General features: G+C 34.7%; 1 protein-coding gene across 1 annotated transcript; it reads left to right on the forward strand.

The window, feature by feature from the left end:
* The first annotated feature begins 2,470 nt into the window (after positions 1–2,470).
* On the forward strand, positions 2,471–12,999 carry LOC131037190 (protein NRT1/ PTR FAMILY 2.13-like). The gene is made up of 4 exons (XM_057969260.2): positions 2,471–2,655; positions 2,754–2,971; positions 3,079–3,623; positions 12,093–12,999. The coding sequence occupies exons 1-4, from the start codon at positions 2,514–2,516 to the stop codon at positions 12,889–12,891; spliced, it is 1,704 nt and encodes a 567-aa protein (XP_057825243.2). The 5' UTR covers positions 2,471–2,513; the 3' UTR covers positions 12,892–12,999.
* The last annotated feature ends 13,605 nt before the right edge of the window (positions 13,000–26,604 follow it).

Consider the following 26,604-nt stretch of genomic DNA (forward strand, 5'->3'; position numbering starts at 1 on the left):
TCAAAAAATAATGGTCAAAGTATGTTCAAAACTTTGATGAACATGTTGTAGGAAAAAAGAATGCACTTTAAATATGAATAGACATTTTGAAATCACATCCAAATGCATTCAACTATCAACATATACAAGAGAAGAGATATTAGAAGGGGTGCGGATCCAACCAGATGTGCCAAAATATATGCATGTAAATATAGAATGCAAACAATGATTCAAACTTCAATAAATTAAAGCTTTATTCCATATTTAAACACAACCTCTATATTGAGCTAATAAGTACACATTAAAAATATAAAGACAATAACAATTACCTCATTTATAAGTCCCTTTTTCTAGCAATGATGGATTTACTCAAAATAGTAACATAACTCCACATTTAAGATTCGTCTTTAAATTAGTACATATGATGAGCTATTTATACGTTTGGAGGATGGAGTATCAATGTTCGAGATTGATTTGGAACATCAATTGCTAGGGATGATTAATTTAATTGGATGCATAAGAAGCTTCAAAGTATCAATTTGTTAAAAGTGCATTTTAGAATATCTATGATCCAAATGATATTAAAGAATGGGGTTTTCTTTAAAAAAAATTGAGATTGAAGATCCAAAAAGTCCTTTTTTGGAGTCTTTTGCAACTTTGAACCATGTGCAAGATTGACTTGCCTAATTATGATTAAAATTTTATAAATAATTAGCTATCTATTTATTTATCAATAAATTTTATTTATTCTAAATCAATGTTTTATTTATTTTATTTGTTAAGAATGGTAGGAATGGTAAAATTAAATAAATAAATATTGAATTTATTTAAGGCCAAACATTAGAAAATGGGATAAATGATTGATTAATTAAATAAAATTTATTCATTTATTTAATTAATGCTAAAGAAAGAGTTAGTTTATTGAATAAAGAACTAAAAATAATAATTAATATTGGTAGGAAAGCTTGAGATAGTAAATTCAATATATAACTTATTTAAATAATTTAGAAGATAGTGATGTCAAGGGGATTCATGATAGATAAAATTTTGAGAGGTGATTTTAGGTGTCTACAATAAGTTTGCAAACTTAATAGATGAGTGGCTTCTCTTAGAACAAACACTTTCCATGGGCAACAATATTAATGGTGATGAACGATATCAGAGACAACAAAAATAGACATACAAATAGCTTAAATGACAATTATTGGAGATTTAATTCTTTGATTCTTTTAGAAATTAAAATGTTTCATAATAACTAAAAATCAGTTATGCATTGAATGTCTTTAAATACCATGACAAAATAACATATAGTACAAATATGTGTTTAGTTAGTTGAAAATGACTAGTAGAAATTGGTAGGAAATATAAAATTTGAAATTTTTAATAATTTGAATTTCAAGTTCATTCTTACATGGTTTGGGACTAAAGTAAAAATAGCTGGAGCTGCTAGAAAACTAACCTTGAACAAAGATGATAGTTTTAACAAGAAATAACTATGTAGAAGCATAAATAAAAGTTTGCCAATTATAAACAAATGGTAAACTATCTATAAATTAGAATAAACGAGTCTCTTATATGAAAATAGGATGATGAATTGAACCCAACAAAAAGTCAATCATCTTATGATATTATGTTTTAAACATTTAAAATTTTATGCACAAAACTAATAAAAAAAAAAGCATGAATATAAACATTTCACCATTACAATAAGATTTCCAAATTTATGATTCTTCTCATAGTGTGTTGGTTAAGTGGTGATGTTATTGTGACAACCAAGGTTGAAATTTCAATGTGCTTTTTAATAGGGATGAGGTCATATGTTTGTGACCTCACAAGTTCATAACTCCAAATCACTATCACATTAAAAAGTTTATCTAAAACTTTCACAATCAAATAATTGTTTAAAATTACTAAGATTATTAGTTATTGATTAATAATTCACAACTTATTAGTTATTGATTAATAATTCACCTAACTTGTGCTTCTTCGCTGTCGATGAGCGATTTACTTATTCCGTGCTCTTTTCTTTCCTTCTTAATTGTTTTAATTATATTATGATTTAAAAGCCTATGCACTAGCAGTAGCACCATAACCATACCAAGTGGTTTTGCTGGTTGGACGCCTTTACTTCATTTCATTGTCTGGCGACGACAAGATGACAGGAATTACACGTCAGCATTGATGATATACAACAGTGAAAATCTAATGATGTTCTTCTTCGTAGATTCAAGCACCCAATGGTTGAGCACTATTGTGTCCACAAACATTTCCACCATGAAGTTGGCTTTAACAACTAAAGAATTTTGTTAGTTTGTCAAAATCATCTAGAAATGGGCTTTTATTTTTCGTACTTCTGTGAGATTTTATGTTTAGTGAATGGTATAGCCAATCAAAATATCATCATTCTTATGACTTAATTCAACACATAACCAACTTTTGCTTCTTTTATAAACTATCTTTATTGATGAAGCTCAAAATTAAATAGCAAGTATCCCGGCAACAAAGGATTCAACAGAATTCCCATTTTGTTTAAGATGGCTGTGGACAATATGGTTGAGATGGAGGCTCCACTTCCCTCCTTTAAACCTGCGACGCCTGAGTTAGCAGTTGAAAAAGTAGAGAAGAATACAGATAAGGAGGAGCGTGGAGGATGGAGAACTTTTCCTTTTATTATTGGTACTTCAATCTTTTTGTTTTCATGGCTTTGTTTAGAATTTTGGAAGTTACAAATAAATTTTTGCTCTTTTGATTTGATTCAAACGTTTTGTAAGCAGGAAATGAGGTCTCCTCTGGAATAGCAATCACTGGTTTGGCAGCAAACATGATTGTTTACTTAACCACAGAGTTCAACATAAACAACATTGAAGCCACCCATATCATCAACATATCAAGTGGAGGAATCGAGCTGGCTCCATTAATAGGAGCATTTCTTGCAGATGCATATCTGGGTCGCTTTTGGGCAATTTCCATTGGTTCAGTTCTATCAATAATTGTACGTTCTTCCCAAGCCCTTACATTGCAAGAACTATGTTTGGCATAAAATTGCACCATGGGTATGAGTGGTCAATTTCATCTTCTTCTGTTGCATGTTTGTTTCAGGCAATGATTCTTCTACTGCTGACGGCCATTATAGATTCCTTAAGACCACCTCCATGTAGTCCCAATCTAAGAGCTGCAGGAAGTTGTGTTCGCCCCACCACAGGACAGTATGGTGTTCTGTATCTTTATTTTGCATTGTTAATTGCAGGAGCTTCAGGAGCAAGGTACAATTCAGGAGCTTTTGGGGCAGATCAGTTTGCAAAGGGTGGTAGAAAACAGATTCAAAGTTTCTTCAACTGGTATTATTGTATGCTCTTTGTCTCCATCATGATAGCCTCCACTGTGATTGTGTATATTCAATCTAATGTGAGCTGGGCATGGGGATTTGGGATTTGTGTTGCACTCACGGGGATATCTTTAGTATTATTCTTGTCCGGGACGAGGTTTTACAATTGTATACGTCCAGAGGGTAGCCCCTTCACAGGGCTAACACAAGTTGTAGTGGCGTGCTTGAGAAAAAGGCATCTGCGATTGCCTTCCAATGGAGAGGATTTATACTATGGAATAACAGTTCAATCCGGGCTTGCCCTTACACAGCAGTTCAGGTATTTCCTCTAACCTTAGTTGATATATTGAAAAACTTTAACTGGCCACCTGCAACCTTTTAAGTATTAGAGAACCACCATCACCCACAAAACCTTCTCATACATTTTATAGTTCATAGTTATAGATGTTAGATTTTTTGCAGTAATCAACATTTAAAATGGGCAATGCAATTCTTTTAAGGAATAAAAACAAAATGTTAAACTATTGAATAAATGGTTGATCATGTATAATTATATAAATTTTTTTAATTATTATATTTTAAAATAAAGAAAAGAATAGTTGATGAATAAGATGTTTTATTTTACAATTATTTGAATACTATAGGTTTTATCATCTCACTGTTCATCATTAAAATTATATTTAAATGGTGATTTTCTTATTTTGATTTGCAAGCTACATTAAAATTATATTTAGATGGCATTTTTTCTAATTTTCAACATTCATTTGTAGTTTAAATTTATTAATATCTATCTCTTATAATTGTTGGTATTTCATTTAATAAATTATTTAATATCTTCAATTTAATTGATTTTTTTTTTTTTTTTTTTAATTTATGTATCAGTTTAAATTCATCACTAAAAAATAATTTTGTTGAATAAGGTGTAAAAAATAAATATTTGTGATTTAGCATTACCATTGAGACTAATGTAAAATGTAAGAAGAAGAGGCTAAAGATTCATTTGATTTTTTCTTGAGCCATTTTCATTTATCTAGGTATTCAAAAAATGCCATCATTCTATTTTTCCTTCAATGTGCTACAAGGTCCTTCTTTAGTATGGGCTAACTCCTCCATTACATAGGGTTAGTTAGATTTTCTACTCCTTGATTTTATATAACAACATGCATCTTTAATCTTAGAGTTAGTCTCCATTTGAAAAAGAGAATGGAAGTTGTTCAACTTGTTCTAGAATTATACACTTATAAAAGGAACGATAATATTCTACCTTTAAGTTTTCAAAACTAGAACAAACCTTAAGCTCTTGTGTAAAACTTGTGCATAATAAGTCTTAAAAAAAACTCAAAACTTTTGTGTTTGGGTTTACCAAGGGAAAGAGATGAAACTCCCACTAAGAATATAACTTTTTTTTCAACATAACGAAAGAATATTTTGTATTATTTTTTTTTCTATTATATTCTATTTGTCTCCACCTAGTATTGAATCCACTAATGGCATCTTTTTCTAGTACAAATCTTATAAATATTTAAACTCCTCAATTTGTAAGATAAAATTGACTATTGATCAATCACAATGAAGGTTTTATCTAGCTCTCAAGATATATGGGAGCTCTTGGGGAATGGGTTTCCTAAACCTAAAGGTTTAGCAACATATAATGCATTATATCAAAAAAAAAGGATATTATAAAAAATAAAATAAAATAAAAAAGGATTCCAAAACTCTTTTCTACATCTCTTAGGAAATAAATGATAGTACGTCACCAGGGGTTGAAGAAAAAAATCGTAGTGCATAAGATATCCTCCAAAAATCATACCAAAGAATGACTAGGAACCTTTTGAACATGCTAATGGTGTATGTTTGGCTCTATGACTCTCTGATGATGCAAGACGAAATGTACTGCCATGGCTCTCATACCATTTTTGACAAGTCAAGATCTCAAAGCACAAACTAGCTTCCACTACTAAAAAAGTGAACACAAAATCATGTCTATCATATATGTAAATGAGAGTGTAAAATGTACAATGCTCAACCTTTCATATATAGACAAGTGAGAGGAGGAGAGAACGTCGAAGTGAAACTCTTATTACCCCTTTAATAATGGAATACTTGTGATTTAACTTGACAAGTGTGTGAGAGAGTGTCATACATGAATTAATAGGTGCCTCTCAAGGTGAGGACATGTGTCTCAATCATAAGAAATGAGACAAAATCATGAAATAGTCTAGGGAAATTTAAGCTAGGCAAGAATATGCCAATCTCAAAAAGGATGATATCCTAACTAGATGTACAATAACACTATTTACACCAACACCCCCCATAGTGTAACTTATATAGTAATGTATGAACTTAGATGATAAGTCTTAGCTCCTAGGCCATGTTAGGTACTCACATAAAAATTTCTCATAAAGTGCAGATAAACAAGAAAACTTAATGGGAACAAAACTCCTCTCCAAATTAGAAATGATGCAATTTGAAATGTACAAGATAGAAGGATGACTTATAATGAACCCCCCAAGGACTACTTCTAACACGAGTGCAATAGTGACCCCCCCATGAAGAGAAAGAAAGAAGGTCATATGGCCCCTAGAAAATGTGAAGTAATGAACTCCATGTGAGTAAATGTTTCCTCCAAAATTTGATAATAGAAGAGATACCAAGCAACCTCCGCTCAAAATATTGTGTAGTGCTAGTAGATGCTCAACACTAGATGTTGAAGATGATCCACGATCACCCATGCAGGAAGAAACATCACCGCATATGTATGCAAAATGACCTCCCATTTCGAATATGTAGATGTAGAAAGTACTATGATTGTCTCTAAATGTTGCATATGATGCAAAGACTAAAATTATCCCTATGATGGATGCTCAATTATCTCTAACCCAATGCTAGAGGTGACAAATGTTGATATGCTGGAGTATGTACCATAATAGATTCAAGAATAGGAACCATGTATGTATGGTGATATTTGGACCAATGTGAATCTAATGCTATTGCAAATGATGATAACTAAATCAGATAAAACTCATGGCGATTTGTAGAGTTATTGTGATAGAAGTAGATGTAGGCAAGACAAGAGAATGTTACACAGATAGAAATGATAATGCAACTTCATCAAAACCAACATCAAATAGAAGACGAATGTCCTCAATGGTGTCTCTCAAAGTTGCAAGGTTGGATTTGACAAATAGACACGAAATGTAAAGTAGATATGCATCCCAATGTAGCAAATCTAGAGGAACAATAGTAACGTCTTGATGTAAATAATCAATGGACCACACGGGTGAGTCAACAATAGATTCAGATGCAACAACAGGTATTTAGGTTTTCTAATCCTCAATAGAAGTTGGAAGAGTTTATATGAGAAGTGAGGACACCATTCATCTTTCATGTTGATTACTCCCATAATATGTTCATTTCATTTTTCAATGTTTACACATGATCTAATGATGAAAGGAAACAATGTAAAATGCAAATATACTCCCTCAGATGTGAACCCCCCATTTTAACACTTTATAATTCAATACATTTTACAATGAAAATAGATTTAATAGATGGGATATTTAAAAATATGAATTTTTGTTAAAGATGACACTCAATTGTAAGCTATCGATTAAAATTTATTGCAAAATCAAATTTTCGTAAACTAGACCTATTTTAATTATAGCTGCATTGAAAGATTGAAAACAACACTAAAATATAACTAAATTTAGGGATGCAACCAATCATTAGAATCGGGAAGGAATGAGCTTTATGTCAGCTATCCACACCGGAAAAAATGACTCTCCATTTGTATGATATGCAAAAAAAATTTGAAAATTTGCCCCCTTACAAATACTAGTTATTGAAGAAAAATAGTCCCCTTTTTACACGCTACTTTTTAATTTGTAAACTAGCAATGCATGCAAATAATTTCTATAACCAAATATCGTTAAGTGTAGCAGAAAACATCACATTAAATGTCAACTTATAAGCACCATGGGTGAGATTACTCGTATGCATAGGAGACCAAATCAGAAAAAGCCTACCTGTGCCTATGAAAAAGAGTTTTTGGAGACCGACTTGATCTGGGTGAAATTACTTCAAGTTGTCAAATGTTAAAGTGGACTGATTGTTGGAGGTACAAAATCGACAATATCTATGCAGCATAACAGATGCACTTTTGATTATAGTTATTATTTAATGAAAAATTAAAATACAACTATTTTCTAATTTTCAGTAAACTACTAAATATCATAAAAACTGCATCCTAAGTGTTGAATAAACAATTCATAGAAAAGCCACTTAGGAAGTAATTGACTATTGCCAACGTGAGAGAAGGATTTTGTGACAGCGAACTCTCACAAGTTTATCGTTGTGCACATTCACTCCCCTCAATATGCTGGCTTGTTAACTGGTGTAGAGGCCGCATGGAGATGTGAAACAATGAGTTCATGCGTGGGCTTTTTGACCGAATCCCTTGGCTAGTTGATATGGCCACCGTGGGAGGATATAGAGGTTGTCTCTTTGCCTTGATTGCTGGTTATGTGTGAGGGCACTGTGCAGGTATTTCTGAGTGCCGCTTAGCTACAAAATATGTGCATGTATAGGCGTCAAGGCAGAGGGAGATACCAGTCGATGTGCAAGTTATGTGAAGATGTGCCACTCCCCTTTCACATTGTCTCCAAAGAGATGATTTGGCAGGTCGCTTGGAAGCAATACGCAAGAGAACCGTTGAAAATCCACGCAATAGCAGGAAAGCTGCTTGGAGGGAGTTTCACGCCAAGAAAACAGCAGAGTGCGAGTGCCTGAAATAGGAGAGATTTCCTAGGCCAATGCTATGCAAGCAGTTAAAGAAAAACTGCAAATGTCAAAAAACATAAACAGGCCAAAAATCAACAAATGCCCAATAGCAGGGCCGTGAGTAGGTGTGGGTACCAAATGCGTGGCTCAAACATAAATGTCGGTTTCTTCATTCTAAGCCCCTTCTAGCCAATGCACTTGATTAGCAATGGCGAGCCTGTGATTTAAAGGCGTGCAACAGATAAAACTGGCACGATTTCCACAAGCCCTAGGCTTACGATAGCTACACGCATAGAATTTTAATCCGTAATGAGACGGAAGAGACCAAAAATAGGTCAACAAAACAAGTTTTTTTTATCAAACTGAACAGATGGGCCCCCTCCTTTAAAAACATTCAAATTTGAAAAAAATTAAATTATCAAAATTGACAAAAAGGAAAGGAATTTTTTCATTTCCCGGACCTTTTGAACATGACAATAGTGTTTATTCGGTTCTATCATGTTGTGATTATTGAGTTTTGTGTGAGAATCACATTTATGCGTGATAAATAGTACTATCATGGCTTTGATATCATGTTGGAGAAGTCAAGATTTAAAAGCATAAACTTTCTACTAGTGAAACAATGAATACAAAAGCATATTTATCATGTATGAAAATAAGAGTTATTCATGCCATTTCAGGCAACAAGGCCTAGAAAATTCTCCTCGGGTATTGTATTTCTTCAAGTTATCCAGCTCATGGGCTAGCATGGTAGGGGATTGGTTTTCAAACCCTCTTATTTATGAAAGAAGTCATTCAAATCCAAGGGACTTTAGTTGCTAAGATCATTTGGTGGGCTTGGGAAGTCATCAAGCCTTGGCTTCAATAGGATGGGGTTGGTTTCAGAGATGGCCTCTCTTTGAACCAGCATAATATTTGGCAATCGTTGCTCATTCAAGTGTAAGGGCTTCCTCTGGCACATGTTCCTAGAATTTGTGTCATGTGTTTCCACAAGCATGGCATTTGCACTCTTCAGGATCTTTTCTCCATAAGCAATATGAATCTTCTCTCTTGGGAAGATTTGAAGACCCAATTTCACCTCAGCCAACTAGATCAACAAACATTTGACATTGTCATGTCAGCTCTTCCTTTGGATATGCTTCAAAAGATTGGCATCCACTCTATCTACCCGTCATGTAAGGATTGGTGATGGTTTCCCAACACCTCCTTTTGTAATTACAAACCTAGATAGGGTTATAGCTGGCTTGTTCCTCGCTTGCCTATGGTCCCTACCTTGAATATCCAACGGCATTTGCAATCTTCTCAATCTGTTTTGCATTGCAGATTTATACTATTTGGTTGGCCATTGCTGAGCCAAAGCTCGCCCACTTAGTCTTGTGTATTCTTTTCCAAGGCTTGTCATTGTGCTCTTGCCTGTGGCATCTAGGTGTGCCAGACCCTCATTTCCCTTTTTGTAGGTATCTTGAGAATTTCATTCATGTTTTTTTGGTAATGCAAAAGAGCCTAACCGCCATAGATATGGATTTATGATTTTTTCCAGCCCTTTCAACCTAAGCCTTTTTCTTGGCATATAATTTTTTGGGGAGATTCTCCTCGTTTTCCCTTTTAGTTCACACAAATATGGCATACTTTCAGAATTGGGATCCTTTTCACACTATGGAAAGATAGAAATATTGTTAATTTTTTCTCACAACTCTCTTGATATTCATGTTTCTATGTTTACTAAGTCATGTATTTGTAATGATGTGTTTCTCCACATCCAAGTACAAGCCAACAAGTTTGTGCTAGAGGTGGGCCATTTACAGGAACTTCTACATCATTGGGGAAATGCTCAATTTTATGGTTACTAGAGAGCTGCCCAACCTTTCAGTTTTTGGTACCTAGTCTCTACCTCATGATAGGCAGCACGGTGGTAGCTCCTTTGCTTGTCACTCATACAATCCACCTTCCTAGGCCCCCTACTGCCAATCTCGTGGTGGAAGAGACTTTTAGCATAGACGCTTCACCTCTCTACCACGTGGTGGCTTTGCTTCTAGGTGGAACACAGGAGGAGTGAACCCCTTTACTAGTGGTGGCAGAAGTTGGCTAGATACCAGCTTTGATTCTAGTTGGTCAAGCTCTTTTGAATGGCTTCTAAGGATGTCAGTGGTCATTTCTCTAGCCAAAAAGGAAAATGAGAAAGAAGATGACACTATTGCTGAGGAGGGATGGTCCCTTCCAAATGACAATCCTGACCCCACTAATGTATGGGGTCAAAAAGATGATAATGACCCTCCTCCACCTCCATCAGTCACTGACTTAGCCACTTAGCAGCTATTTCTTGATATTTTTGTTTTTGGGCATTGCTCGTAGTTTTGTCTTTTGCTAGTTTTTTGGGCTCTGCCTGAGTGACTCTCGAGGAGTGATCTTATATCCTCCTACCTTTTTTTGTGAATAGTGTACCTCTAAATTTATTAATGGAAATGTCTATTCATCAAAAAAAATATAAATGAGACTGTAAAATATACAATGATCAACCTTGAATATATAGACAAGGATGACCAAGTGTAGTATATGTCTCTTAAGGTGGGGCACATGTCTCAACCACAAGAAATGAGATAAAACTCTGAAATAGCCTAAGTAAACTTGAGCTAGGCATGAATAGGTTAATCCTCGAAGGAAGATATCCTTACTAGATGTATAATGAGACTATTTACACCAACAGATCTAACATTACATAAGAAATTACTAGTAGTCTAATATACTCATAAGGCCAAACAAAATGTATAGCGTGGGCTTTATTTCAAGGTTGACGAATTCTCCAAAGGTCTCTTATTGGCAAGAAAGAAAAAGAATTTTGAGATATGTGCGTGGAACAAAAAATAATAGAAATTTGTACATTCAAGCTTGCATGAGTTCAAACTCATAAGATACAAGGACAATCATTGAGTAGGTAGCATTGATGAAAAGAAGAGTACATCTAATTATATTTTTGTATTTTAGAACAAACACAACATCGTGAGCATTTAAGAAACAACCCATAGTTACTCTTTCATCAACTAAAACAGAATATATAATAGCAACAAGAGCAACAGGTCAGACAATTTGAATGAGAAACGTATTAACAAATTTGATGCACAACCAAGAAGCATTACTCATTGTATATGACAACAACTCAATAACTGTACTATTCAGAAATCTAGTGTTTTAAAAACAAAGTAAGCCTCTAGATGCTAGATACTATTTTATCAAAAAAAAATTAACTCTGTAGGTCTGAAGATAGACATCTTAGATGGTGATTATTGTGATCAAGGAAGGAATATATAACCTAACCACCACTGTATAATGTTTGTCAAATTGTCTGTACGTTGATATTTTTACATTTAATAGATAAACTTCATTCACTCGACTCCATTGCGTTTTCCTTCAATATGATGTAGGGTCCGTGTCTTTCACTATGACTCAGCTTCTCTATCGCATAGACTTAATCAGATTTTTGAAAGTCTTTGTTTTATATTATTAAATAGAGCGTTGATGCCATACTGAGATATTATGTGCTGCAGAAAACACAACAAAATTAGATCATAAATAATAAACAGTTATCGGGATTACACACTCCAACATACCCACCTACATTAAAATTATATTTAGATGCAAAATTTCTTGTTTTGATTTTCAACTTCACTTGCAATTTACAGTTAATTGTAAATATGTAGAAACTCGACCTTCGCTCTATCAATACAGGTTCTCCCAGTTGTCACTGCAGAGTTCAATCCTATTAACTTTACATCAAAATGATTAAGAAAGCTCTTATAGTATTCCAATTGTCTAGTCCATACCAATCTTACAATGTTAATCCAACAGTTAGAGACAAGTGACAAATAAACCTACATTCCTATCCTGATCTCAAATATTCTATTTTTTTATTCCAAGGCCTCAATTTCAATTACCATGTCATTTGTTCCATTATTCATGTTATACTGAAAAATTGGGTAATTGAAAACTCGAACCCTTTGAAAACTGTTTCCAGGTTTCTGAACAAGGCCGCCATAAAAACATCACAGGACATTTCAGCAGATGGGCATTCAAATCTGAATCCATGGAGGCTGTGCACAGTTCAACAAGTGGAAGAGCTAAAATCCATTATAAAAACATTGACAATCTGGAGTGGTATAATCATCCCTGCCATTCTGTATACCCAGCAGAACACATTCTCAGTGTTGCAGGCATTGACAATGGACAGGCATCTGGGTTCCCATTTCAAAATACCCGCGGCTTCTTACATTGTCTTCAATCTCCTCGCCTGTGCAATAACATTAGGTATGTATGAAAATATGGTGGTCCCGTGGGCTGCTGCGAAGGGAATAAAAATAACACAGCTGAGGAGAATAGCAACAGGCATGGTTATCAACATAGTGGGGATGGCAGTGGCGGCCATAGTGGAAAGAAAGCGTCTGAATAGATCTGCAGAGGAATCGGCATTTTGGCTCCTTCCTCAGCATGTATTCATTGGGGTGGGAGAAGGATTTCTGAGTGCAGGGAGGATTGATTTCTTTTACTCTGAATTTCCAGAAACAGTACGCAGCACGGCCACTGGTTTAGTCGCTGCGAGTATGGCGACTGGGTTTTATTTGAGCAGTTTGTTGGTGAGTATCATTCATCAAAATACAGATTGGCTAAATGATGGTCTGAACTATAGCCGTCTTGATTGCTTTTACGGCCTACTCTGTGTAATGGGTGTGCTGAACTTTTGTTACTTCACAATATGCGCTCGTTGGTATAAATACAAAGCAAAAATAGAAGGATCTCACAACACATCTACGCCATGAAATGCAAAGGAATGTCAGGGCTTCTCAAAATAAGTACAAAATATATTTGTACTCTGGATTTTGCTCGATCTAAATGAATTAACTTTTTTAAGTATTCAATTATGTTTATATTTCATCTTTTTAAAATTTGGAATTCTGAAGTAGAGGATATTGTTATATTTCCAATAATAGTTTATAAAATTATATAAATGAATCTATATATATAGTGAATTATAATGTGTAGATATCATATATATTGAAATTGAAATTGAATTAGAATGAATTGAAATGGAATTAGAATGAATTGAATGAAATGGTAAGATATATTATCTATATTTTATTCAACTATATGACATAAAGACGGGTTTAGACAATTATTTTATAATAAGTAATTTAGACAAGCGTGCTCACTAAAAAATGCATGATCTATGCATAAGGTAGATAGAATCCAAAAAAGATGAACATAATCTAAAGTCATAATTAAAAGCTAAAAAAATCTCAAGACATGAGAAGATAAATGTAACATATTAAAACATTGTCTCTTAAACTAAATTCAAAGGAGCAAAGAAGAATGTTCTAGAATTCAAGTTAATGCTTTGGGGCAATAGGGGGGAGGGGGAATGATTCCTTTGTCCTCTTAACAACAAATTTTAGTAGCTCAAGAAATTTTCACAATTAAAAAAGGTACCCATTCATTTACATAAATATAAAAATAAGGATGTGTTCCTTCTTAAAGGTTTCATCATTCTTGAATATTATAATTTGAGTACCTAGCATTAATTAGAGCATCATGGGCCCTTTGCTTGTAAATATAGGTCCTCCATAGTGTTAAATTATCCCTTATTTTTAGTAGTTTCATTAATAATAAAAATACCTTTTTTTTCCTTCAAACATCAACCCTATAGAAGAAGGAATCTACTCTCCATGACACTTTGTAAATGAAACCACCATCATTACTATTATCTACTCCCTAGTCTCTCTTAAATAATACACTAGCTACAAGAGAAACCTCATCTTTTATTGAAAAATTGATTAGCACTACAAACATCTACACTCCAACTAGGTTCTATGTGTATCCTCTGCATCTACATCAATATTATAATATAATGCATATATACTTATTTTCAACCTCAAAAAAAGTCATGTATAGTTTGTATCAAGACCAATATCTCATAAATATGGGTTATACTCCTCTAAATAGCCCATTGAAATGGATTTATATGTATGATAAATACTTTTTTTATATATACAAAGTATAATCCCAAGAAATACTAGTCAATAATCAATGGTGATTAGAAGTATAATGGCTAAAATTGATTACCCTACAAGTATCACAATGTATTACACTCACTTTGGTATCTATATCTCTTAGCATTTTTTACGACACGTTAAAATTATAGCCTTAGCCTTTCTCCTTCACCAAATTATCAAATTCATTTCATTTTATTATTATTTTGTTACATTAAATAATTTATAAATATTTTTTATATTATTTTAGCATTTGTCCTAAGACATAATGTGGGTGCATAGTATGGGGCAGCCAAGGGGAACTCGGGGCCAACTGAGTGTGGGGGAGTGATAAGAAATGAAGTTGGCTATTGTATTGCAGCGGTGGCATTCCCCATGGGATCTCAAACCAGCCACTTAGCCGAAGCCATAGCAGCTTACCAAGCTCTTACCCTTACTAAATATTTGGGTTTTAAAAAAGTTTGGCTCAAGGGAGATTCAAATAACATCATAAAATGCCTTAAGGGTTTCCCCCCCTCCCCCCCATCATGGACTATCATAAATATTATATTTCTATCCAAGGAGATAATTAAGTCCTTCGAGTGTTGTGTCATCTCACATAGTTATAGAGAGACCAATGCTATGGTTCACTGGGTTGCCAACATGGTTGTGCGTGCTAATCAAATGATCAGTTAGAGAGGTGAGATGGATCTTCCTCATGATGCTTGTGCCATCCTCATTTATGACAAATTGCATCGAAACGAGGGGGTGATAAGTGATTATAACAATGTACTTATCAATGAAAGTTGTTATAATGAATTGGAAAGAGCGATGCTTAAAGGATGAGCTAAAGTTCAATGCGGACAAGACCCTACACGCTTTCTGGGTGTCCATTTCTTTTTCGAGGGTTTCTATTCTCTTCACTTTGGCCCCTATTTTTGCTCTATTAAGCATTGTGAAGGGTGTGATAAATTATGTCATTGATGCAATGGGAGGCAATAGGAAAAGGATTGAACCACTTACCTGTGATGAATGGAAGAAGAAGCCGAAAGCATGGGCTATCTTGGAAGCTGCTGAAATGACTGGGTATATGGAGTGAATTCTAGGAAAAAAAACCTACCGTTACGAGATTATTCAAGAAGAATTGGAAGGAGGGCAGAATCACCATAGGTGGGAGAAAGGTGGAAATTGATGAAGGAATGATTGTTAAAGTTACTGGGATGCCAATGGAGGGCAGAAAATTCTATAGGGATAGAAACCTCACAGAGGCTACTATTAAGCGATTCCCGAAGGAAGACTCGAAGAAAGCTAAATTGGTGAAATCCAACAAGACCTACTACTCGCCGAATGTGACTAAAAAGGTATGGAGATGGGTTATGTTTGCTATGATGCAATATGTCACTCTTGATGGTAGATACTCTCATGTTTATGGCTATCATTTTCTGCTCTTGAATCACTTCCGCCATAAAGATATGGTTTCAATTCCTTTCTACCTGTATAGTTCCTTAAACACTAGTATAAAGGCTTTTAGGGCTGACTCGGATAGCAATCCACCCATGCATGAAGGTTTAATGTTTTTTTGTTACAACCATTTCAAGGCAACTTTGTTCAACACTCTATCGCTGAGCTATCGGAATCGGAAGAGGAGTCTGAAAACTCATATGACAATGAAAATGAGGGGTTTGATACGGAGCTGAAAGATGATTTTAATAGGGATACCTCCGCTAAAGGAATCGGAAAGGGGAAGGGTAAAGACGTGGCTTCTGGGTGGGGCAAAATGACTTTCGACAAAGGGGTTAAAGGAAGTAGGAATAAGGTGCAGGAGGAGGATAGTTGGTTTGAATAAGATGATGAGCATGATGATGATATGAGACTCAAAGTGAAAATGATACCCCACCACCCAAGAAGAAAACCAAGCGCAGTCCTATTATCACTAAAATCAGCTCGGAGAAGGAGGATGGTACCTTAAAGGCGCCTTCTACTCCTTTGGATCCTTATAAAAGGAATTGTTGTGTTGAGAAAGAGGGGAAGAATGTGGTGGAATGTGAGACTCTGCCTCCTAAAGACAAAGTCACATTTGTTGATGTGGAGACCCTAGAGAATAATATTATTTTTTCAGAATTTAATAAAGATAGTAGCGATTTTCCTATTGCCATGCTTCATACTGTGAAGAATGGGGTGATTGAGTTTTATAAGATTATAGAATGGGTCTACTCAAAGATTGAAAGTTTGAAGCTAAATAGGATGACTCTTCTAAGAAAGTGGACATTCTAGAAGTTGTCGGGATAGGTAATCTCAATTCTTTGTCTAATTATCTGAAGGAATTAACAAAATCCATCAGTGATGCGGAGGCCTGAAGCTTATGGTTCCCAATTTAAGGTTATGGAGGCTAGGTTCAATGAGATGGAAAAGAGGGTTCACATTCATGAGAATACCCTGAAGAAAATTGGAGAACAAAACCAAAAAATTCTGAAAGCCTTAGTTGATAACTTTAGAGTGATAACTTCAGACTTGACCCTTGAAGGCATGGCTACTGGACTTGGTAAAAGAACCTGGGCAAGTACGAGGAAGATGGCTCAACAAGCTAAGGAATTGGATGATCTTAAGAGTGTTGTTGCCTCAATGGTCCAGCTAGAGAAAGAAGCAATGGAGCTTCTCAATAATTTTTCTTAGTTTTGTTGTTCTCTGCTCTTGGTTATCTCTTAGGTGTCGTTATGGTGTCCTTTTGTTACTTTTGGCTCTCTTGCTGGCTTTTTGTATCTGCCAGCTATTTCAGTTTTTTGTTATGTTCTATCTAGTTGGACCTTTCATGTTTTATCTATTTTCTAACTTGTGTAAACAGTTTCGGGGCCCCTTCAAAACCTTCTTTTCATGTAATCAAAAACAATGTGGGTGCATAGATGTCTTTAAAACTACAAGATTATCCCATCATTTAAAAATTTAAAATGTTCACTTGTTCACCTTTTTTACTATCAAAATTTGGTGTGGCATCCTTATCAATTAAACTTTACATCAAGAATATAAAAATTCTATAAATGATTAAAAAGGGTGTTGTGATAGCACAAATAACTTTTTTTTGTGTGATCAAAGTGAAGAATCAATCTTGTGGCCCATGCAAAAAGTGAAATGCAAAGACGATTGTATGTTACAAGGTGTGCACCCTTAGTCTCCTTGTTTTCTACAATGCAGTGCTCGGGTTTGTGACATGGCTTAACTACCTCTCATGGATTGATTGAATCTCATAGTTTTATCAGGCATTAATAGGTCGATCTTTTGGTGCAACAATAGTCATGTTTCTAACAAGTGTTATCAGAGCCTAGGTAATGGGTTCAAATCCCTCGCTTACGTTGTGGGGGGGATTGTTGCAAGGTGTGCACCCTTGGTCTCCTTGTGTTGTGCAGAAGAGTGCTTGGGCTTATGGCATGGCTTAACTACCTCCCATGGCTTCATTAAATCTTATGGTTGTATGAGCATTAATAGGCTGATTTTTTGGTGCAATGACAACCATGTTTCTAACAAGTGGTAACAAAGCCTAGGTCATGGGTTCAAACCCATCACTTGCACTGGGGGGGATTTTTTCAAGGTGTGCACCCTTTGTCTCCTTTTTTTGTGTAATGCAATGCTCATTTTTGTGACATGGCTTAACCACCTCCCATGGATTCATTAAATCTCATGGTTATATCAGGCATTAATAAGTCGATCTTTTAGTGTAATGGTAACCATGTTTCTAACAATGTATGCCCCCACCTTTAAGTAATTGCATACACCAATTAGGATCAATTTCCTTTAAGGTAGTATACATTCAGACATGCACCTCACAATAATAAAATTCCCCCCCCCCGCCGATAGAAAAATCAAGGTGATATCACATACAAATAAGATCATACAAGAGCACATAAGAGATCCTAAGATCTGGGGTTAGTATGATTATAAGACACATAATGTATATCAATATGGTAATTTTGAATTGGCCTCATCCCTTAAATATAGTGGAACTATGAGTGAAAAGGAACTAAATAAAATAAGAAGAAACAAAATCTTTTGGGTGAACATGGAAGAGACATAAATGCATCAATGATTTGGATCATCCCCAGAAGACAAAATAAAAGTACAAGTACAACAGAGCCCTACTTATGATAAAAATACTTTTATGAAAAATAGAAGAATTTCATGATAGATTTGGTGCCTTTGTATGAAATTTTTTCAACTAAGCATCAAGGGTTATCCAAAGAGAACTTAACAAACAAAACACACACTAATAGGAACATTACAAGAAAAAGTAGTACTTGGAAGCAAACACAAAAAGGACAAATGGTACCGCATTTATGAGAAAATCTATAGATAATTATTTGCCTCCCAATCTCAACAATTATATAGAGATGGTGTACATGATTCTAAAGGAGCAACAACTAGTACAATATAAGGAGATATACCTATTTCCATAGATGGATAATTCCCTAGGGGAGGAACATTACATGTGTCACTAGAATCTAGACTCAATGCTATAGAAATTATTAAAGATAACTTAGAATCATTCTACATAGTTCCAACCATGTAATTCAAGTCATCATTTAATTTAATCATAATATGTGTAAAAATAGTGCTTGTACTTGAGCATTTTTCCAATTTTAGGGTTTTGCCTATTCCTCAAGCCTTATAAAAATAGAAAATCACAACTTTGTAGGACTTGGGTTTTCATGTGGACTTAGTACTTATTTCCAAGTCTTTCATGTTGGCATGTGTTCATTGATGTCATTGATGGAGTATAATCTAGCTTATATATCATTGATGTGGTCCAGTCTAGCATACATTATGGTCTAGTTGTTTGCTCTGGTATATTATATGTGCAAATTCTGTATACTTTTTTTGGTTTTTATCTCATGTAGTTTTGTGATCCAATAAGGCATCTTAGGTTTGGTCCTATCCGAAAATATTGAAGGTAGGTTTTGGATCTGGTCCTATCCAGATATAAAGGAAGTTTATTCTACAAGGTATTTTGGAGTCAAGATTGAAGTCGACATCTTATGAAGCTATTTTGTAGTTACATGTGGATATATCGGTCTCATCCCTTCTTTAGTTGAGTTGACATATCATTTTTTTTAATGCGGATATATAAACAGTAGTTTTTTCAAGATATAAATATAGTTGTTGAAAAACAACTAATGTGTATATATTGTATATGTGAAAAGTTTTGTGAATACATGAATATTGAATGTACAGTGGATGTAAAAGCATTTTTTGTGTACTTCAATGGAACTATGTCTCATGCATATGCTAGATGCAATTCTATAAGTTCAATTTTGTATTCTAGTTATAAGCCTATCATTCGGCAATGAGCCCTTCGGGTAGTGAGTCCCTCTAATAGTGAGCCACCTTTTGTATTGTATAACTAGTTATATATTATACTATACTTGAGAGATCACTCTCTCTGTGGTTTTTCCCATGTTGGGTTTTCCACATATAAACTTGGAAAACCTATAGCAATTGAAGCGCATGAACTAGTAGAGCAGTCTCTACTTTATTATGATTTGGGCCAGTGTAGAGTGATCAAGAATAATAGAGTTTATGAAAATTTGACTCCAGGAGGTATCATAGATTTCTAGGGTATTGTACAACCTAGGTCCATCATATTCGTGACTAGGAATCAAGCAGAGGTTGATTTTATGAACCCAAAGGCTATTTGCGATAATAAAATCAAAGAAGAGTGGTATAAAAGAAAACAAGGGAAATTGATAGCCAAAGTACCCAAGCTCATGTTGAGGACAGATCTTCACCTAGAGGTGTATGGAGCCATTAAATTTTTTAGCCAAATAGAAACATTGGAATTTAGTGGACAGTTCAAGATGAAACTCCATTTATGTATGTTATCCTTAACTCAAATGAGATCAAGCATTCTCGCATTACAAGGAGGTAAATGATTATTTTATAATGAAAATTACCAGAGAGTTTGAAGAAAGAGTTGGATATAGAGTGCCAAAGGAGGTGCAAGATGTAATTAAGTTCTTTTGTGGGTGGTACATTCGGTTCCCTACGTTTTCATATCTTAGCGAACAAGGCTTTACTAGTGAACCATTTAGGCTACCTAGATATCCATCTACTTGGGCATGGTTAACTGAGTTTTTTAGATCAATGCTTTAGTTTTGTGACACTTACCATAGTTCCCATCGCAAGTTAGGGTTTAAATTTCCAGTTAAAATGGATGGTTTTGTGTGTAGCACACTACAAAATGTGAGAAGGGCATAATAAGATTATGACCCTTTAAAGAAGATACATAATTTCATCACTAAGAAGGTAGTGCATATCCCAGATATGGAAGATTACTAGATAGATTGTAAGGAGGATAAGGAAGTAAGCAGGAGATAGGATCAAAGATTGACTTTGAAACAAATATTGACATTAGGGTCAGAAGTAATCGAAATAGATTCCACCGTAGATAGTGGAAGATGATGAAGAAGTAATGTGGTTAGATTATGTGAAGAATGGGATTGAAAATCAGCCAATTGTGTAACCTCATCCCAATTATCTAGACATATTGTCTCTAGATGTGGTAAATCAGCCTATCCTGAGAGCTAGTCAAAAGTGGGTAGAAGAGTACAAGGAGGAGCTTCGGAGGAAAGGGCAAAAGGTTAGTTCTCAAAAGAGAAAGAGAAAAGAAAATGAAGATGATGGATACGATGATTTTCTAATACATAAGTAAACTTGTGGAACCTCATGAAGCATTAGCAGAAATGTAGAAGCATCCACTTCAAACCATTGAAAGGATCTGCAAGGGGCTACACAACCAACTTGGGTACTTTGTGCCATACCTATAGTGACTTCCCAACCAACAACGCACTTATTCACCTTCCACCATCAATGAACAACGCATTAAATGAAATAATGGGTGCATTACCCATATTAGAAAAAGAATATGCTAGAGTAAAATTGTGTCATGAGATAAACCAAGTATCATCAAAATGCAAGGCTACAGGAGGATTAGAAGTTATGCATTCAAAGATAGAAAAAGAAAAAGATCTCTAAATATCAAAGTTGGAAGAAGAGTTCTCTACTCAAAGGGAAATTACAGGTAAACATATAGTGGCTAATTTTATATATGTAGATCAAGGTGGGTCCACACGGCTGGAAGGTGAAGAATCTATGGGAGAAGGGGAAACAAAAACACCCATGGAATCAAAAATGGATATATCATAGGACCAAGAGAAAATAGGGGGTGGCAAACAAGTTGTTGTGAATGGAGAACAAAACCTAACTGCAAAGGCAGAGTGAAATACTCAAAGAGAACAGCATGAAAAGATGGCAAGCGAAAATTTGAATGAAGGTGAAGGTGGGATAACTATACAATAGGAAATTTCTTTTCCTAAAACCAAGAGAAATGATGAAGATGAAAGAATAGAAAGTTTAGGTTAAAATGTGGAGATGTCTGAAAGAGGAAGAAAGTGATAAGAGAAAAAATCAAGTGCCAAGTGCAGATATAAATGTTAGTCTAGAAACTGAGCAAGAGAAAGAACAAAGAAATTGGGAAGAAGAAGAAAAGGGAAATAACCCCCATGAAGAAAATAGGATGACAGAATCAAAGGGAAGTCATATACAAAATTTGTTATAGCAGCAAACATAGCCCAGAGAAAATTCTTAAGTGATACCACTAGATTTTAATAGTTTGTTATCTGATGTTCCAAGTGTAAAGAAGGGAAGGAAACCTAAGATCAAATATGCCACTAGGATAAATATGGAGGGAGAAGAATAATTACATATAACAGAGATAGTGATTGACAAGGATGCACAAGAATTAACTATAGAGGATTACCGAATTACAACTATTTACTTAGGCAAGCCCTCTAGGTTTGATGGAGCTAGGATAACTAAAGAAGGCATAGAATTGATGGAAGATAAACTTCATAGGAACCAAGAGAAATTGAAAGAGTAGAACGAAATCAAAGGAATTATACAACTAGGGTCTAGCTTGCAAGCAATATCACAACACCCAATTCTGACGTTAAAAGAAGATCTAACATTGTCCCAATTGATGGATGAAATGAGTAGAGTGTAGCACAGAAGAGGGGAATGGTTGAAAATGGTTGAAGTAGAGTTGAAGAGAATAAATTAAATGAAGAAAATGTTCGCTAACGAAATGTTAGAATAGGGGTTATTAATGCAAAATAATATGGATGAAATTGAATCCTAAAAGGTAATGGAAGAATTGCAGGTTGATAGATTAAATGAATGCAGGAGAAAATTGCAAAACAAAATGAGAGATATCATCAAGATTCAGGGATAGGATGGGCTACTCATAGAGATATTGATGGAGAAATTAATTGAAGATGTAATGTGTCATGATAATGCAGTTTTGTTAACAGAATTGCAGATAACTGGAATCAACAGTTATCTAATCCAAAGAAGGATAATAACCCACAAATCTTAAGGGATGTATCACAGATGCAAGTAGTGGTTAGAGAATTTGAGAACAATACTAGTCCTAGAGAGAAAGAAATTGTCTAGATTCAACATCATTGCAAAGTTCAAGAGCTTAATTGCTCTAGAGTGGAAGTGTGTGAAAGGGTAGAAATAGTCTAGGTCATAGCTGCTTTTGAAGCATACTTGTTACTGAAGCAAAAGACCAATGAATATAGTGCATAAGTAGAAAGGTGGTGTTCATTGTCTTATTCTAACTTTGTCACTATAAAAGGCAACTTTGGTAGTCATTTTTACAAGATTGGAAATTGTAGACTTGAGAGAGCTCGGAAGTTTTGTCTAAAGTTATATTTTTTGGTTTTGATTCTTTTACAGATTCTCAATTAGTGTTTCTCCTTTGTATATAGATGGACTGGAGAAATTTTTGAGTCACTTCATGAAACATATTTTATTGTATACATTGTTATTGGTGAGTGAATAAATAACTGTGCAAGCCATTTCTAGTGTGTTGTGTAATTTCATGTATTAATAGCAATTTACTTTAAAAGCTTGCATTGTTTTGCAAATAGTTGTGAATTTATTTTGGTTGTTTGTGAAATCTGTGTGTTCTTCACTTTAATCATTTTCAGGAGATCATTCAATTGTGAAACTAAAAATAAGTAGGAAATTTGTTTGCTTTTGTATGTTTCTTCTTTTATTGATTGTGAGATAAGGTGCAATTAAATGAATATGGGAAAAATACTCTATAATTCCTAACATTATTCTAGAAGTTATAGTAAATCATCAGGGAGCCCTTTGTGTAAACAATTGATGTGTGAGCTATGAGTCAATACCACAAGGTCAAGAACTTGCATCCCAATCCTTGGGATTCATGCTTTGATTAATCATTCAAGAGACTAGACTTAATCTTATGGGAGAATCTATTACATTAAGGTGAAGTTCACATCCACATCAACAAATATTATACTAGCTAGTAACATGTAGCATGGAAGGAGCTCCTTGTAAAACAAAATTAGATCATCTAGTAGTTATCACACATTGGGAACTTCGATGCTTGAATTTTATAGTAGATACATGACTATCTTACATTTCGAGATAATTGATTTTATATTGATGAGAAGCATTGATGTAACTAACATTGCCTTTTGACTCAAGATTAGATGTAGAGGTCTTTCTTTTATGATGATCAAGGAAGAAATTCTTGAATATGGTGTGATTTGTGTTTGAGGAAGCTACTAGAGAATCTATATCAACCAAACCTTGATCAATCAAGTCTTGTATAAGATATTTTGATTGGAAATAAGAAGGGGTTTTGTGTCTCTTTGTTCAGTGATATTCAGAAATTAGTTGTCATTCCACCACCCAATTTTTACTATCACTTCATTTCTGATCTCGGGTAGTTGTACAAGGTCTGAATGAAGTAACTATTTCAATATAGATGCAATGGATTCCCTCAATGGTTTGAACTGTCAAGGATGCTTGTCTCTATTTTGAGAAGGTCTTCACTATTGGTTCTATTGCGTCAATACATTTTTTTGAGTTTATTTTTGAGGTTGATTGTTTGATGGTACAACCCCTTGGAGCACTAGTTTTGTCTATTCATTGTTTGTGTCTTTGCATCTAGAACTCTATCATTGGTAACATTCTTGTTTCTAGATGAAAATTTTCTCTTATTATTGGAGGTGCTAGGGTTGTTATCTTCAAAGATTTTTATAATCTCCTTTTGTATAAGAGATTTCTAGATGTTTGTCCCCTTCTTGAAAATTTTGTCAGTAATTCTAGGACTCATTATATTCAATTTATACATTACTTTTGGTACTATAATTTTAATAAATATGTTGACTTGTTGTTCCTTAGGGATGTCCCATGGACATCAGTTGACTAAGCTATGTCATCTTTGTAAAAATGTCATGAAAGATTCTTCTATTTCCTAATTAATAGTGCAAAGGTTAGTCATGGTGACTTCATTATCAATATTTAAGGCAAACTCAAAAATGAATTTCTCAGCTAATTCTTTCCATGACGATGTTATCAGGTAGTTGGACATACCAATCCATCACTTGTCCTGATAGACTTTGTCGAAATAAACGCATGAGGTATGTATCTTACTAGTTAATTTCCATAAAAGACATGTAGAATTCTCTTGTTGGCCATTTGGAGGAATTGATTATGTGTTGCATTGATGTTTTGTCATTGATGTCAACACTAATTGTTTTGGTTGCTTTATCGGTATCCTTCTGGTCCCGGTAGGTTGTTTGGTTTCTAGTTGGTTAGATCATGATGATCCGGTATGCTCCTGTGTGTTTGGGTTATGGAATTGGCTTATTCATGCTACTAAAATTCATGCTCAGTCAGTTAGTTTTGATCTTGTGATTGGATTCTATCATGTATGCTAGTAGGCTTGGTTTGTTGTTCCGATGAGGGTTTCACCGGCATAGCTTTGTTGAAGATCTTTGATGATATGCATAAGTGGTGTTGGTGTGGCTTCTAGTGGAGATTCAGGATGTTGATGGTGATCATGTTTTAGACTTGATTGATTGGGATCATTTATTTAGCATGTGTGGACCTATATTAGGTCCCGGATTATCTAGGTTATGGACTAGCTTAATGTAGCATGTGGATTGGACTTCTGGATGTGTTTTTGGGATGTCTTATGGGATATTATTTGTTTGGTCTATGGCTAACATGTTTTATAATTATATAATTCTTTTATTATCTAGTGGCCAACCTGATTGTTTATGGTTGAGGGTTTGTATATATATGATGTAAGATCTCATGTAGATCATATGTGGAAATGGTATAGGAGCGAATAATGTAATAATCATTCAAGTAGAGGATTTGGTCGATCATTAGTGATTGAAATGGGTTTATGGTGTAGGAAAACCTCATCAACAAGATATTCATGACCCTAAGGATGAGTAATAGGATCATTAGGGTGTCTTAAGAGTGTCTTGTGTTTCATGTATGCAAATAAACCCCACCATGTAGGCCCATGTCACCAATTAGGCAATTTGAGAAGCCGATTGGGACATTGTGGTAAAAAGGGGTAATAGATGGTCGGGATTTGTGTTTGATATGTTTTAGACATTTTTTATGTGTGTTTGGTTGGTCCATGTATGTGGATCCCAACCTTAGAGAGTATGACAACTTTTTTTGCAAAATTGCAAAAATGCAACTTTTGAGTGCAAAAGTGCAACTTTTTGTAAATTGGTTGGGGGAAGCCTTTCAATAGCTCCAACCTACTCCAAATTTAGTGGGAAACCATTGGAGATTTGTATAATCCTTGTATGCTTGATTCCCAAGGTGGTTTTTGTTGTAATTGGAGTTTGTGAAGCAATAAAACACAAAATACTATAGTTTTCCCATAAATTTTGAGTTTGCAGGAGTTGCACATGCCTATATGGATTGTCTTGAACCTCACCATCCATGGAATAGGTAGGGAGATGAAATATATTTCTTTTGGTGGAAGTCTGAGGTCTTAACTATTCTGGAGTAGAGAGAACCCTTCATTCTTTTGATCGTAACCTGAAAATTAAGGGTTTGGAGAGTTTTGAACAAAAAAGGCCTTATCTTGCACTCTAGTCCATTAGAAGACTCTTCCTTTGGAGGGATGTGAGATAAGCCACTGTAAGTTATTTTTTTCATGGTTTTCTGCAGGGGAAACTTTGTTATGTGGAGAAAGGAATAATATTAGGTAGGCATCTCTATGTGACTACCTAGGACACAATTTAGGACAGTCATCATAAATTGTCATAGCGGTGGATTCTAGGCATGTAACCCTAGAATTAGAGGTTTCTCACTATCCCCCACATGCCCATAAATTTTTTTTTTTCATTTGGTGTATCGGTAAAGGTAGTTGCTTTGGAAAATAGGGCTGATTGCCCCTATTAGGTCTCTTAGCCACTGAAGGGAACAGACCGTTTATTTGTAGATCTAGCCAAATCATTGTAGGGGTCAATACAACTTCCAAAAGTGTGTCTAAAATGGTAATTTTTTTGTATGTGTGTGTGGAACATTTTGAAGATAAGATCCATTCTATCATCAAATAGGGCTACAAGCCGAGGGAGTAGGTTTACAAAGGAGGTATAAGGAATTAAT

Source organism: Cryptomeria japonica, chromosome 9 (assembly GCF_030272615.1).
Source record: "Cryptomeria japonica chromosome 9, Sugi_1.0, whole genome shotgun sequence".
Classification (NCBI taxonomy): domain Eukaryota; kingdom Viridiplantae; phylum Streptophyta; class Pinopsida; order Cupressales; family Cupressaceae; genus Cryptomeria; species Cryptomeria japonica.

Coding starts and splice junctions, on each gene's coding strand:
- LOC131037190 (XM_057969260.2), top strand. CDS start 2,514: ATGGCTGTGGACAATATGGTTGAGATGGAGGCTCCACTTCCCTCCTTT. Junction 2,972..3,078: donor GTTCAGTTCTATCAATAATT/GTACGTTCTTCC, acceptor TGTTTGTTTCAG/GCAATGATTCTTCTACTGCT. Junction 3,624..12,092: donor GCCCTTACACAGCAGTTCAG/GTATTTCCTCTA, acceptor AACTGTTTCCAG/GTTTCTGAACAAGGCCGCCA.